We start from the raw sequence: 16,632 nt of genomic DNA on the forward strand, positions 1-16,632 counted from the left end.
CACATCGTAGATAGTCCGTGTCCAACAGATACAATTCTTTGACTATTATGATTCGCAGCAACACATTATGTTATTTTTCTGCAAAAACGAAATATATCTGAAGTCTATTTTCACATTTCTGGCATCCCTCTCTCCGTAGTGTATTCATGATTCTAAGCATTTGTTTTAAAGTATACATGTCTGCCAAATATAGTTATTTGTTAAAAGTCGGATAATGTATAACTTTAAATTGTTATAAATAAACTGCTAAATTTTCAACTATTGCTGTGCATCACATAACTTTTAAAAAATAAAACACTTTATAAGTTTTGTTATTGTTTTGAAAGTCTAGTACTGTATAGCGGTTTTTTTTGCAGGGTGTACATTTCGCGGATAGAACAAATTCGCCAAAATAAATTCCGCCAATTTAAAATAGCACTTGCAAAGGTATTGATAAAAGTTTTGCAACCTACAAAATAATAACCGCCAAAATATTTCGTATACCTTATTTAATAGAAAATCGCGAAAATTACCCTCTATACGGTATATCAAAGTGTTTCTCTTTGTAAACAATGCACGGCATGCTTCTGAATGATAATTACGTTTTGTGAAAGTAAGTAACGTATATTCAAGATAATACTTAATATATGATGATTGATTAGTTTGTTTATAGGTATATCCTACCTTAATCTCTATGGCACATATATATTTTAGAATAAATAATTGATTTATCTTCGCTAGTGACCTGAACATATTACGTCTATAAGTATGTTAGATCAATATCTGGTCCTAGCAATTATGTATGTGTCGTTGCATAGAGTGTGTGAATGGGACTTAATTCCGTTCTTTATCCTAAACAAAATCAAAAGTAAAAGATTGAGTTACCGTGGAAAGCCAATGATCATCAATGAGGGGGTAACTCTTCAACATTTATTTATTAATATCAAATGAGTGTTAAAGATTATCTCCCGTATTGGTTTTCGCACATACTGACTAAAAGATTAAAAAGATCAAGTTTAAAAATCGAGTACAAGAAAGGCTAAAATCTCTTAATTATAGAAAAGGTGATGTGGTATTATTGCCAATGAGACAACTGTCCACAAGAGACCAAAATGTCACAGACATTAACAACTACAGGTCACCGTCCGGCGTCAACAATGAGCAAAGCCCATACCGCATAGTCAGCTATAAGAACAATCCAAGTGAGAGAACTAACGGCCTCATTTATGTAAAAATTATAAAAAATGAACGAAAAACAAATATTAAAAATAGTCGAATCAAGAAATAATCTATCAGTTTGTAAATAAACAAAATGTTTAGCTCACGGTACACAAAATGGTTAAAAAACTTTGTTTTACTTTTTGCAATCCATTTTCCTCATTAGCACAACAGAAAAATGCACTCTTTATTTTCATTGATTATTAAACTTTTAAAACATCTCAATACTCTAAATGTTGAAAAGCTAAAATGGTTCTGTATACAATTCGTTCCCATTTCTATTTAGTTTGACGCTGAACGGGGAATGGTCTAGGTAACAAATATAGAAACTCCACATAGTTAAAAAGTAAAATCATTAAAAAATCTAAAGATTGACAACATAAACGAACCAAAATCAAACCACCAAACAATTAATCGAAGACTTTCAAAAATTGTTCCATTTAACATATTACACGTTCACATAAACAAATCCGGATTGTATTGGAGAATATTAAGCGCATGCAATATTTTATCTAGAAGAATAGGAACTGTGGTCAGGATTAGGAAGTATATCATAAAATATAAACCATGGACACAATACCTCTTATATATCTCTTCATTTCTGTTTTGCTGTAATAGATAATTTGAACATTTTCTCTTGAAACTTGTCTGTGTTTGTGACAGGAACAAAAGAAAAAACAGCAGTTGATTACATTGAATGACAAGACTATGTTTAAGACATTTGCATTATGTAAAATGAAGTAAAATGAAATGGTAGCAAAAACTTTAAAAAAAACGGATCAAACTACTTATTGATAGCATTTAACTTGTATATGATTGCTATCATTATTCGGCACAGAAACACCTCCCCAGTGCTATTTCTTTTTACGGTCATTCTACTGTGGAAGATGTAATAATCTTCCAATCTGGTGCAATATATTTGATACATGTATTGTTATTCTAAATACAGATAGTATTAAAATGCATAATGTTTAAACAAAAGGATAAAACCAATTCACAAAATCTAATGGTGAACTCGATTGACCGAATTGGACGTTAAACAAGCAACCAAAATGTTACCAAGCTGACATCTTGAAAAAAATCATATAACAACATAAACAGGACGATGAACTCTATAACCTTCAATTCGGTGACTAGTACTAGCAAATATTATTTTATCTAGGAAACTGTGGAACCCGTGCTTTGTTTTGATGCTACCCGGATATGGAAAATGATTTTGCACGACAAAAGGAAGTCATTATCTAATATCTTATAATATATGTACTTTACTCAGAATCATTACCAAACAATCTACTATAAGTACATTTCAGTGTCTATTGGTTTTGTTTTTATCATAGCCTCCAATATAAGAGATGCATGCAAAAAGTATTCATAAAATGTGGCTGTCCTGTATACCTTCATAGGTCATTTAACATACAAGCAAGCGATTGGGATATTTTGATATAGTGTGTATTCGCAAGTCGGTTTATTAATTTTTCCAGAGGACGCTTGGTAGACATCCCATCAGTTTCACGGTTCGATCCACGAACGGTTGACCGATACGATCCACGAACGGTTGACCGATACGATCAGCCAAACTCAAATCACTAGCACATGTTTTTGCGGTATTAAATATTTGGATCCAAGTCATCTAATCTGTAAATTTAACCGCTGTTAAAAATTCGTATGATACATATATAAATATTGTGAACAAGAATGATTTCACATGGCCAGTAAAGCTTGCATAAAAGGAGACGCTTAGCCTGTCTTAGCACCATGTTGGGTTCGTTTAAATCCCTCAGTTTTTGTTTTTATTTTGATTTGTACCTCTTTGATGGATTTATAACATTTCAATATCAGTAAACTACTATTTTTGCTTATCATAACATTTCACTAAGTAGCATATTAAAATACCACTGATTTGTTCGGTTTGTTACAAGTATCGAGAAGTATGACAGCTGGGTCTGGTGTAGACTGTACCTTAATTCTAAGGTGATGGGTGCATTTTCGATTATAAGTGTGGTTGTGTATTCATAAAACACATTTTTATAAAAAAAAAAAAAAAAAAATGTAACAGATTTTTGGCACACAACCATCTATATATGATCCACAAATGATTTCTTTATTAGTAAAATTCGCAAATACTGGTAAATAGTTATCAAAGGTACCAAGATTATAATCTAGTACGCCAGATGCGCGTTTCGTCTATATAAGATTCAATAGTGATGCTCTCAGATCAAAATTGTTATAAAGCCAAATAAGTACAAAGTTGAAGAGCATTGACGACCAAACATTTCAAAAAGTTGGGCCAAGTTATCTAACAGGATATTTTTAAAAATGACCATATAATTGATATTCATGTCAATACTGAAGTTCTGACTACTGGGCTAGTGATACCCTTTGGGACGAAACGTCCACCAGCAGTGGCATCGACCCAGTGGTAAGTGCATACAGAAAAAAACCCACAAAAACCTCGCCACAAATTATTTGTGCATGTTCCTAGCCAGGAGCCTGTAATTTTTGCTGTTTCTCATAATTTGTTTATAGCTTATTGTTTTGCATTGTTTGTTATTTTATTTTGTCGTTACACCCTGTCCCAGTTAAAGGGGAGCGTTTGAAGTCAACATATTAGTTTGCTTCTTCATATTCTCTATGTGCATTTCTAAAGTCAGGAACCTATGATTTAGTGGTTGTCGTTTGTTGCTGTTTTATGATTTGTTTTTCGTTCATTATTTTTTTTTACAAACTAGGCCGTTGGTTTTTCTCGTTTGAATTCTTTTACATTTGTTGCCCCTTAGTTGTTAATTTCTTTGAGGAGAGTTGTCTCATTGGCAATCATACCACATCTTCTGTTTAGATTAAAGGTATAACTAATGCACTCTATATCATCTATTGGATACTTTCCATGAACATTTTTTACACGTAAGTTTTAATATGAGTACACAATTATTGCACCAGAAACTATCATTTCAATAGAACATGTACCAAACTGACAGACTATCAGCAGAAGTACCAGATTATAGTCCACTATCAGCAGGACCGATCCAATGGTGTGTACCGGACCTATAGTTCTTCAGAAGTATACCTTGTAAATGATACGTATCGAACAGATAGTCCATCAGCTACAGCAACGACCCAAAGATTTACCGAACTAAAAGGCCACCAGAAGTAGTATCGAACGATAGTATACCGATCTGAATATGAACATTCGATGATACCGAACAATGTTAAATTGATCATACATCGATTATAGTGCATACAACATGTTGTTCTAAAAAAAAAATCGATCAGTCACAAGGAAGCTATTAAACCAAGAGTTCCAAATGGTGAAGTTGAAATCATCCCTTCGAAAATTTTACGGACGCCATCACGAGTTGGTTCACCGTTATGGATTAACTGTTTCACAAATGATATCGGATATGTTTCTTACGTCGTAACTACAATCCCCTTCCTTTCATGAATGTAACCTACCGAATTTGACTATTTACCGAATTTGTTATCACATAAGCAACACGACGGGTGCCACATGTGGAGCAGGATCTGCTTACCCTTCCGGAGCACCTGAGATCACCCCTAGTTTTTGATGGGGTTCGTGTTGCTTATTCTTTAGTTTGTGTCATGTGTACTATTGTTTGTCTGTTTGTCTTTTTCATTTTTAGCCATGGCGTTGTCAGTTTGTTTTCGATTTATGAGTTTGACTGTCCCTTTGGTATATTTCCTCCCTCTTTTGCAGTAGAGATTAAAACTTTAAACAGCAAAACATTAAAAAAAAAACACCAAATGGGCCTTTATAGATAGGCTAGATCAGTTTTTATGTAATATAGAGTTGAAATGATACTTAGAATACTATTGCATAATAGATTATTTTATTTCTAGACAAAATGTGTATGTATCAATCAGTAATATCAGTTGTTAAAACATTCAGCACCGATTGTAGGGTAAACATAGTCCATCAGGAACAGTTTTGAATCATTGGTAGAAATTTTATGAACTGTACATTTTCAGACAAAATGCATCCTTACAATGAGTGCTAGTAAATCAATTTGAGGTCAATTTTGAAAGATGGAATATCGCTTTTAAAATATATCCTTTGAAAAATTGATTCATTACTTTATGTCGATTGCTAAGGCATATTTCTTAATAAGATTAAATAATTAGTGATTTATTGAACATCGAGAAACCACTTCGAGCTAATTATTACTAAGAATATCGTCAAAGACTGAGGACTTTGTACCCCAGGAATAGAATATTTGGTAGGAAATTACGAAAATTTGAATCCTCCATAATCATCAATTTCACACCTAAATTGATATTTTTGACCTTAGATTCGAGCGTCATAGATTAGTCTTTTGTAGACAAACATCGAGTCTGGTGAGAAAAATTTAAACCATTGAAAGCAGAATGAGTTTAATAAACAAATTGATAAAGCGGACTTAATGTAAATTATAAACGCAACATTCATAACAATGTACCTTATAACCACGTAAATGTTTGTTATTTTTCTTAACCTTTTGCGTATTTCTTTAAACGAAAAACAATGAAAGTCAAAAATATGGAGGCGAACAAACGTCATAAGCGTCATGGTCATCGACTGGTATTTCCCTTTTTATTAATAGTAGGATTATCAAATGTACAGGCATTTTTCACTTATCAAAACAACATTCGAATTATTACATACGAATCATACGTATGTTGCGAAGAGATTAAGGAATGTGTTATCTAAATGTAAACGTATTAATCCTAGTCCATTCATTGTAATATCCGTCTCTTCTCCTATAAATATGGAAGCACATGTAAAATTGTATACAAACAAAAGCACGTGGAGAAACAACTTCAAAATAGGTAAGAAATATTAGTTTATTTTCACCGTAACTAAATCTTTAGACATATACATTTTTGTCATAATATTTGTAAGTTTTGATATAAATTCTTAAGATTTTACGGCATCAATCATATTAAAATGTTATATTTGAGTGGTGTGTTTTGGATGTGCAATTGAAAATAATTACGTTATTTGGAAATTAGGCATTGCTTGTAAACCTTCAATTGTCCCATTCCAAATATATTTAGACTCATTGATTGATAGATATTAAAATAGTGTATAGACACCTATATATTGTTTAGGTATGATTTTTCCCATCTTCTTAACCAGAACTGCTTGATTCTAAAATATTGATATTTTACTTTACGTGTATATGAACTAATTATTTAATTTACTATTCTTTATAACACATTATTTGGAATTCACAGGAAAACAATATGTTGACACAGATTTATACAGTATGTACATTTATTGCTGTGGTCTTTGCGCACGGTAGACTTATATCCCCTCCTGGTAGATCCTCAATGTGGCGTTATGGGTACAACACACCGAAGAATTACAACGATAACCAGATGTCTTGTGGAGGATTTTATGTAAGTATTCATACATACCTTAGATATAATTAGGAAAGGTTTCAAGTTGAATTAATGAAAACATAATGGTGTATTGTACGACGAGATCTTAGAAACTCAGAACTGTCATTTACATTACAAGAAGGTAATAAATGTGCAGCTTTAATATACTAGAATACACGTATATCTTTGAAATATGCATACTTATATCATTTATTGATGGTTTCCATCACAGTGCAAAGCTATTTGTTTTATTCGATATGCACGCCATATTGACTTCACAAATTCTATAGACCAACTTATTTTCGTGAGCAACTTATTTTCGCGGCTTTTACCAGTAAAAAATTTAACACGGATATAAATTGTCGCGAATATGTCATTTAAATAAAGTAAACGTAAGAAAACCGCGAAATTGAAAAAAAAAACTGCGAAAAAGGCAAGAAAGAGCTCATCGCGTCATAAAGTATCCAAGAAAAAAGTAACAATTATTAGAGGTTGCCTCATGATTTGGCTAACGCTCTTTTATTAGATTCAGATATTGAATTCGGCACAAGTTCAGGACGGAGGACGATTTTGAATAAGTACATTAATGATGTAGTATGGCTAATTCAGACCCGATAAACAACATAAGCTTCATGGTCACGTAGTTTGTGAATCTGATACTGCGCATTAACTTTTGAGAAAAATTAAACTTCCATTTCCTATAATTTTTCAGAAACAATGGACAGTTAATGGAGGAAAATGTGGCGTATGCGGTGACCCATGGAACGAGGCTCATGAGAACGAAGCTGGAGGAAAATATGCAACAGGAACCATCGTTAGTCAATTTAAGACAGGACAAAGTATTCAGGTTAAAGTTCAGATAACTGCTACTCATCGTGGATATTTTGAGTTCCGTCTTTGTCCGGTTAACAATCCACGTCAGCCAGCCACTCAAGCGTGTCTAGATAGGAACCTACTCAAACAACATAATGGTCAGTCGAAGTTCTATGAACCAGGAGTAATCGGAACATATACAGTTGATCTTGTTCTTCCTCAAGGTTTAACATGTACACAGTGTGTATTGCAGTGGAAATGGAATACAGGTAAGAAACATTATCTTATTTCAATCTATACAAATAACTAGAGATAAACAATTTTACAACTTTTACTGATAATCATAGTGATAATATAAAATTGAGAATGGAAATGAGAATGTGTCAACGAGACAACAACCCGACCATAGAGAAGACAACAGACGAAGGCCACCAATGGGTCTTCAATGCAGCGAGAAACTCAATATGTATGAAAACAATTTGAATCATTCAGAATATGTCTCCGTAAATCAATCCTGGTCTTTATCCACCTTTAAAAATGAAATACCACACTTTCCTATTATATATTGTGGCCTTAACTGCTCATGTGAAATGATCTGAAATATTGATTTCTGTCAATGTCACATATTTTCAACAATTCACGTAATAGATAATAATTATTGTATGTATATATTTGAGTTATTCGTAGCACCAGGAACTAATAACGTACCTATTTCTATCAATTACAATAAGTTTGTCATATGCGTTCTGAACAGTTAAAAGCTTGCTCTGCTTGTTTATTATGTCTATTATTATCTGATATTGTTTATTCTTTCAGGGAACTCATACAACTGTGATAATAACCATAACTGTTGTATTGGTTGTGGGCCACAAGAACAGTTTTATGGCTGTTCAGATATAGCTATTTCGTCGTCTGGAACAAGTCAATTTTCTCATACTGGTGTTCAACAAGGACACCCAGTCGGATTTTTACCCATTTCAGGACACAATGGTAGAACATGCCAGGCAACACCACTTTTCAGAAGTCGGTATCCTTATGCAGACAGATATTGTTTATTACAATGCAACCAGAATAAATGTCCACCAAGTATATACTGCACTGATGCTTGTAGAATCCACTGAATGTGGACACATTTTACAAAATGTATACTCATTTACCTATATTTCATTTGATACACACTTTATTTTGTTTACAATGTTTTTATAAATGTATTTATTGCTATTGCATAATTGTCGTTTTTTATAAATAAAATCGTTTATTGATAGATTTAGTTTTTTTCCAAACAAAAACAACTAATTAACGGTCTGCAGGGGCGGTAAAGAGCTATTAATATGACAAACGAGATGGATAGATAGATATTTTATTCTCTTAAAGTTACAAGTTTAGATAGTAATATGAGGCAGGCATTACCCGTATAAGGGGACGAAATCTGTATAAATTTATTTTTTTAAGTCCAACATATTTTAACTCAAAATCTGTCAAAAAAGAAACGGTAATACCGTAACGATTCTAATTTGATTTTGGTTCTGTTGTTAGGGATTTTAGTTGTGACGTTATTTTAGTAATGACGTCATATTCAATGTTAACAAAGAAACGCTATCATCAGGTAACGTTTTTTTTTATATCAAAGATTATATCATGACGTCCTTCAAACGCTTTGAGTACACACCCGTGGTAAAATATGAATATATTGTCAGGGCTGTCCCAATCGTACTCCAACGTCATATGCTTTTTTTATGAATACGATATACGACGTCATAGAACGATGACGTAAGAATATAAGCATTTTACGGGTAAAAAACGCTTGCCAAACCAAAAATCATCACAACAAGGATGAGGGAAACGTAAACAAACGAGGCTAAAATGTGGTATAAGCAATACATAAGACATTATAAGGAATTCTAATATGACGTTCTTCTTGAGCTTTGGGTACAAAACCATGTTCTAATTTAAATAGAACATGGGCTGCACGTTATTGACGTCACAATTGAAATTACAACGTCAGATGAATTTTGAACAACGCCAGAGATCAAAATGGACATTTTTGTTGGTGTTGCTCGCTAGGAAATTAAATAAAAACATTCTAAAAGTAAGTTTAAATGTTTCTGTTATTTTTTTTATTGATAAACTGCTGATTTTCTATAACGGTTTTGGTTCATGAAATCAAAATGGCGACATTCCGAGCGTCTACTATAGGTCCGCTTCGAAGTGAAAAAGTTCAAATATTCCTGTTAGAATCGAAATAATTCTATCCTGCCATGATCTAAGCTCATTTCAACATGGGTAGGCATTATATTTGTAAACATTTAATACCTCGCTGACGCTCGGTATTAAAATATTAACAAATATAATGCCTACCCACGTTAAAATGAGCATAGAGCATGGCAGAATAGAATTATTTCTTAAATTATCATTTGAATTCATCCAAAACTATCTAAATACGTTATTGGAATACCTCAAGCGTGTCACTAATTCAGTTTGCTCCGTTCTTTTTACGCCAATTTAATAGTGTGTTTATTTATGAGAACTGCAAATAGTGCCTCCACCTAGAGCGTTTCGATCCAAAAGAATTGCCAAATTTGTCCTATCGCTCAGGGTAAAATATTTGTCATAAAGGGCCAACCCGTGGTAAAATGACGATATATTGAAGCCCCAATGAATTATTTCTTAAATAATTAAAAATGAAACTGTTATTGTGTTCCTTCCTATATTTTACTGGACTGATTAATATATATTTCACTCAAAGTCTCATAACAAACGAGACAGAAAGAAAAAAGTAGATTTCTGCGCAAATGCGGGAATTAGAAAAAGTTAACGATTTTAAGTTCATTAGTACAATGAAAATTTCGGGAAACTTTCCCGATTTTAATTTTAATTTTTTTTTAATTTTTCTACTGTTATAGGGGACTTCGTCCCTTTAATACACTGTATCCATGAAAATAGAATACCCTTTAGAGCGTTTTGCAACACTTCCATCGAGATTGATTGGGGTCAAACTTAGAGTGCCCTTATATTTGATGAAATTGCACAAAAGGAACTAAAAAATTAACAGCATGCATGTGTGAATTGTTTAAAGATTTGATTAAAGAAATAAAACGAAATATTTATAACACAAAACTGGGGTGGAAATTGCCTTTCCCAATCATTTCTTTTTCCGAGGAAATATTAGTTTCTATTGAAGTGTAATTAATTGAATAATCAGATTCAATTCTTTGTCAGTTTTGTGCAGTGCATGCATTTTTAACTTGATCATGTGCAAAATTTGTTAACATTAGGACTTTCTATAATCACATTTTCTTTCAAAGTTTTTTTCCATTCGTTAGATGTGTTTTATCATTTAATTCTGCCATTTGATTAGAGACTTTCCGTTTTGAATTTTCCTCGGAGATCAATATTTTTGTATTTTTTATTTTTTTGTCAACAATTTAGCTATCTAATATTTGACCATAATAACTATTTTACTTTTGAATTCACAAAAAGTAAAATCACAAAATACTGAACTTAGAGGAAAATCAATTTGGAAAGTCCATAATCACATGGCAAAATCAAATAACAAAACGCATCAAAAACGAATGGACAAGAACTGTCATATTCCTGACTTAGTACAGGCATTTTCAAATGAAGAAAATGGTGGATTAAACCAGTTTCTATAGCGCTAACCCTCTCACTTTAATGACAGTCTCACAAATGATAGAAGAATAAGAATATACAAACTGAAAATTTAAATCAATATTTAGTTTGTCTTTATATTCAATCAGATTGTGTGTTGTTTAAGTTGTTTTGAGTGGTATTCAGTCGAATTGTAGGTATACTTCTTTTTGTTACAGCTGATCAACAAGGTTACCAATTAACAAGCCATCGGGGTTGAAGTGTGTTACTACCTTAAATTGAGACGGCAACGGCATGTATAATGAACGTACAATACGTTAATACGATAAAATAAAGAAGTATGAATAAAAGTGCCACTTCGGTTTGAACAAAATTTATTTGTTTAAATTAAATGTACATGGAATCTGTTGTTCTAGCCCGATATAACCTCTATTTGATATTTGAATGAGAATATCAAAAGTAGATTTGTCAGATTTATACACGTATCTATCTATTTGATACCATCAAAAGCAATATGTATGAAAATAATTCGATTAATCTACACGTATGCATCAACACTAAAGTACCGCCTTCGATACTGACAGTTTACTAAACTAGATTAGTTTTGATAAGAACAAAAAAATAAAACATAAATCAACTAGGTAGGTGGATTTTGATAAAAGCTTGACCGATAAAAAGTTATGTATCCAAACTGTATTTGCTTAAATTATTTATCAGGTTAGTAATAAGGAAATCGTTTTATCTCATTTGTTTCCAAACAAGGTTATATCTAAATAGTTCAGAGATGGAGAAGATCAATGATCTTTAACCTAAATGTGGTATCTTATTATTACGGATTTAAATACAGTTTCAAGAAAACTCGAAATCTTCTTGATGTATTATGTTAAGACTTTGAACTTAGTGAAGTATGTCAAAAGATTCGAACAAGAAAGACAACATTTCAGTTACTTATTAGTAATGCATATATTCAATGGTGCAAAAAGTAAAATCACAAACAAACAAAAAGAACTCCGAGGAAAATTTAAAACTAGTCCCTAGTCAAATGGCAAAATCAAAATTTATGACACATCAAACGAATGGATAGCAACTGTTATATTCTGACTTGGAACAGAAAATGGTGGATTGAATATAAAATAAGGAGGTGTGGCTTGCTACCATTGAGACAATTAACTCCTCAGTTATTGCATATGCAACTAAAAACATTTACTAACGCACATACTGTAAAGTAAACTATGGTATGTCCCAACATAATAAAAGATAAAAAAAAAATGCTTTAAAGAAAAACATACTGCTGGATTGAATGATGATAAAATAATCTATGAAAAACATAGAAGAAAAGGAGAAATCAACGAAAAAAACTAAATCCCAGGTTTCCTGGTTTCAGCTTTTTGGAAAAGGCGTGTATAGAATGTGATGAGGTTAATCATGTTTTGGAGCAATAAAACCATTTATCCTTTAACCAAGTCTTACCTAATGGAATTCTCCTTTAGACCCTCAACTACGACATATTGAAAAAAAAAAAAAAAACATGAGCAAAAATACTTGAAGAACCCGAGTCAAATTCAAATCCATTTAAACTGTCAGGTAATTACTAATTTAAACTTTTAATCATTTTTCTATGTTGTCTTAAAGAAAGACATATAAAGAGAAACTGTCACAACATGCCAGTTCATATTTTCAATGTGAATTACTTGGTTGACTGTAAAAAAAATGGTTATTTTGGCAGCTTTTGTTTTCATGTAAGTTTACCTTCATTTGGACATTAATATCAATTTGGCTTGTTTTGTCAGATGAGCGATTGAGTCCTGGTGGGTAGAATTGCTCATCCTTCTTAGCTATACATTAACTTTACCTTTTACGATCATGTCTGTACATAAAATTTTATATATGCATTTTGAAATTGTCTGGACGCTTTTGTTTGCTGCGAATCTTAATTTAAAAATAACTTAATTTATTAAAACCACAGGTGTTTTATCTCGTTTAAAGGAAAAACAGGATTCATCAGAGAGGTAAACAGTTAAATGTAATTTCTATACTTAGATATTTATGTATATTAAATATATTTTACAAAATGAATTAAGGCAAAAAGTGTAAAGCACAAATGAATGTTCATAGCATCACAAATCGAACTGTCTATTGGCTATTTTTTCCCATATTGTCTTCACGTATTTTGTTTTGTAGAATATTCGTGTCGTTTGAGGCATACATCACCTAAATCTATTAAAAAAATCATTAATTATGCCTTCCATATCTAACAAAACGTTTTATTTCCTGATTGATAATTACTATACTCAAACATAAAAATAAAATTTTAATTGATAAGAGTGTTCGGACATAATCTACATGAATAGTTCAACTTTTGATGATATGGATTTTTACAACGTAAAACACTGTTATGTTGAGATATTTAATACATAGTTCAAATTGCCAAGATAAAATGTTTACTACACAAGCTTAAAATAATATCCGAAATTGAATCGTAGATAAAACTGTAGTACTTACACCAGTGTCCTAAAATAGGCTATTTTAAGTGTGGTGACATGCAACCGCAATTTTCTAAAATAGTAAAGTATAAATATAGTGAGGATGTAGTTTCCTGCTGTTGTAGTATCAAATAACTCTAGGAGTATGGATGGGAGATTGTATTTAATTGTGACAGTGACATTTTGTATGATAGCCAGATTAGCATTTGCTCAGTTTTGTGATCTACATGATTTATTTGCCAATTGTTCAAAGCGTGATTTATCAAACATTCCTCAGAATCTTCCTAAAAATATAACAGAACTTGATTTATCGGAAAATGTCATAACCGAAATAGGAGCCAGAACATTCAACAGATATAGTAAGCTATTACATTTAAACCTTGCAAACAATAAAATAAACTTCTTGAACAGTGATGCTTTTTCAGGCTTAAACGAAACAAAGGTGCTTATTCTAACTGGAAATCGATTAGATCATACAAAATATCCAAACAATGTTTTTCGTCCGCTCAAGAACATACAAGAACTTTACTTAAATCGCAACATGAGGAAACCTTCGCCGTTCGAACCATTTTGCCATGGCAATCCTTGCAGATATTCCGATAAAGCGTTTAGCTGGTTGGTCAATCTGAATGTTCTGTCAATAGATTTATGTGAAAATCCAGAGTTTGGCGATGGTTTTCTAAATATGAAAAATTTGCAGAATCTTACATTTGATTATTGCTTAGTTTGTGAACTAAGTAATAAAACATTTAGCAACTTTAAATACTCAAACGTCAAGGTATTGAGCCTTAGTAGATGCGAACTATATAAAATGAGTGCGTCTATTGAAGCTGGAATATTCAATCCGTTTTCAAATGTTACAAGTCTAGATTTATCAAACTCGTACTTCAGCTTGAAGCACGCCCTGAAGCTCTTGTTTCCATTCCGCAATAAAACAATGGACATGATAAATATCCATCGTGTAAGTCGAGGATCTAGAACCATTTCAGAAAATCCATTTAAAATTGTTATTACAAGTGATATGATGCAATATTTAAAAACTATATGTGTGAAAACTATTATCTTGTCATACAATGGAATTGTTGATGTTAAACCTAACTCATTATTTGTACATGATCACCCAGAGTGCTTTGAAAATATCATATTGTCAGCAAATAGTTTTTCAGTGGAATATAATCAACAATATATAGAGGTTATTAAATTATCAAACGCCGTCAAAAATCTGCGTCTCTTCGATTATTCGTACGTTCCGCTTCAGTTTTCAAACATGAAATTTATTCTCCCGCCAAATTCAATGATCGTAAACAATCATTTCCCGTCACTTTATACAGAAACAAAACACCCAACCAATATGACGTTTATACTGCCACCAAAACTAGAAATTTTGCGTTTCAGTTATGTTATGACAGGGTCCAGTTTGTTTAGTTTGGTATTAAAAAATACAAAGGCACTGAAATACTTAGATTTATCACATTTTGCCTTTCAAGAATTTCCTGATATTTTTATGCCCGAAGGTAACGTGTTAGAACACGTAGATTTTTCAGGAATAGATTCAAGACTGTATGTAGATAAGGGAGTAATTGAACTAATGCGAGACGTAAAAACTATCCTCTTGCGTGACGCAAACTTAGATCTCACATTTAGAGAACGGAAAAATGTCTTTAAGTATTTTGGAAACAGTACAATTAATATTGATATTTCTTATAATCATCTAGTGACCCTTCCGAAGACATTTGGTGTGATATCGAATTTAGAACACCTCAATTTATCTTTCAACTCATTTCGAAATTTTCCGAAGTCTTTGACATCACTATATAATCTCAAAATTGTAGACTTGAGATTTAATCAGTTGCTCACTCTCAACAAAATGGTTACACAATGGGCGGACAATGTTTTCCAAAAAACGAATTTATCATTACTGTTAAAAGGAAATGAATTTGCTTGCTCTTGTGAAAACCGGGACTTTTTGAAATGGCTAACGCAAACCAAGGTTTTGTTGGATACAAATAGAACTTATTATTGTCAATTTGCCAATGGAACGAGGACAACTACTAGATTCGTTGTAGAACGATTCCATGATACATTTTCAGATTGCGATGCAATCGCTTGGTTACGCATAGGCGTCATTTGCATCGTTTCGTCCTTTGTCATCATTTGTTTATCAGCTATACTTTATCAGTTTCGATGGAGAATGGCATATTTTTTCTATCGAAAACTAAAAATGAACTATTTAATCGAATCGGACGAGGTTGAATTTCAGTATGACATTTTCGTTGCATATGCATCCGATTGCTGTGAATGGCTAATAGGTTCACTCCTACCGATAATAGAAGAGGAATGGAAATTGAGTGTCTGTGTGAAAGATCGAGATTTCCCGGTAGGGGTAGATCGAGCAGATACTGTCATCAACAGTATGCGAAATAGTAAATTTATCATTTTTTTAATTACACCAGGATTCATCAAAAGGAAATGGGGAAAGTTCGAGATTGAAATGGCTAAATATGAAATGTTCGAGCAAGGAAAACAAAAGCGCATTATTGTCATAATGAAAGATGGCACGTCAAAAGAAGACGTTCCTATTGAATTTAGTATTATGTGGAAAGATGTGATTATGATCGAATGGCCTGGTGATGACATGAACACAGAGAATGTGTGGTATGATTTAAAATTGCAATTAGGTTGATTGTAGTATTAGGTTTTTAACACCTTTCGAAAACGTATCTGTATCTTTTATTGTTAGCGTGTAGATACTGCTATCAGAATTGGGGATTTTGACGCTTAAACAGAAGGTTACAGACATATTGTTATATTATTTAATTTAAACTGATTTAAAGGCATAAGTCACTAGTTCATTACAAATAGGATTTTAACTTGAATGATTATATGAATGATAAATGTTTTCACATTCGAGAGTCAAATAATGTTAAATAAAAGAATGCTATTTGTTTCTTATTGCGCTATCTTTAACCTTATCTTATGATCATTAGATGAGAAAATCCAAGAATGAGAAGAGTTAGTACTTGTACATTAAATCAAATCTCAAAAGTTGTTATTGCCATGTCTCCTCGTTTGTTAGTTTAAATTTGACCAAGTTTTTATTTGCCAAACTTTATTTATCCTATCCTTAATATCATTCCCAGTGTTAACTACTTTG

At 32.2% G+C, this 16,632-nt stretch overlaps 2 protein-coding genes across 2 annotated transcripts; both read left to right on the top strand.

Moving 5' to 3' along the window:
* The first annotated feature begins 5,854 nt into the window (after positions 1–5,854).
* LOC139481028 (uncharacterized) lies at positions 5,855–8,650 on the top strand. The gene is made up of 4 exons (XM_071264058.1): positions 5,855–6,018; positions 6,427–6,591; positions 7,286–7,655; positions 8,203–8,650. Exons 2-4 carry the CDS (start codon positions 6,436–6,438, stop codon positions 8,505–8,507), a joined length of 831 nt encoding a protein of 276 aa, XP_071120159.1. The 5' UTR covers positions 5,855–6,018; positions 6,427–6,435; the 3' UTR covers positions 8,508–8,650.
* Positions 8,651–13,338: 4,688 nt separating this feature from the next.
* Positions 13,339–16,423, top strand: LOC139481029 (toll-like receptor 4). The gene has a single exon (XM_071264059.1). It carries the CDS (start codon positions 13,624–13,626, stop codon positions 16,159–16,161), a length of 2,538 nt encoding a protein of 845 aa, XP_071120160.1. The 5' UTR covers positions 13,339–13,623; the 3' UTR covers positions 16,162–16,423.
* Positions 16,424–16,632: the final 209 nt, after the last annotated feature.

The sequence above is a fragment of the Mytilus edulis genome, chromosome 7, assembly GCF_963676685.1.
Source record: "Mytilus edulis chromosome 7, xbMytEdul2.2, whole genome shotgun sequence".
Classification (NCBI taxonomy): domain Eukaryota; kingdom Metazoa; phylum Mollusca; class Bivalvia; order Mytilida; family Mytilidae; genus Mytilus; species Mytilus edulis.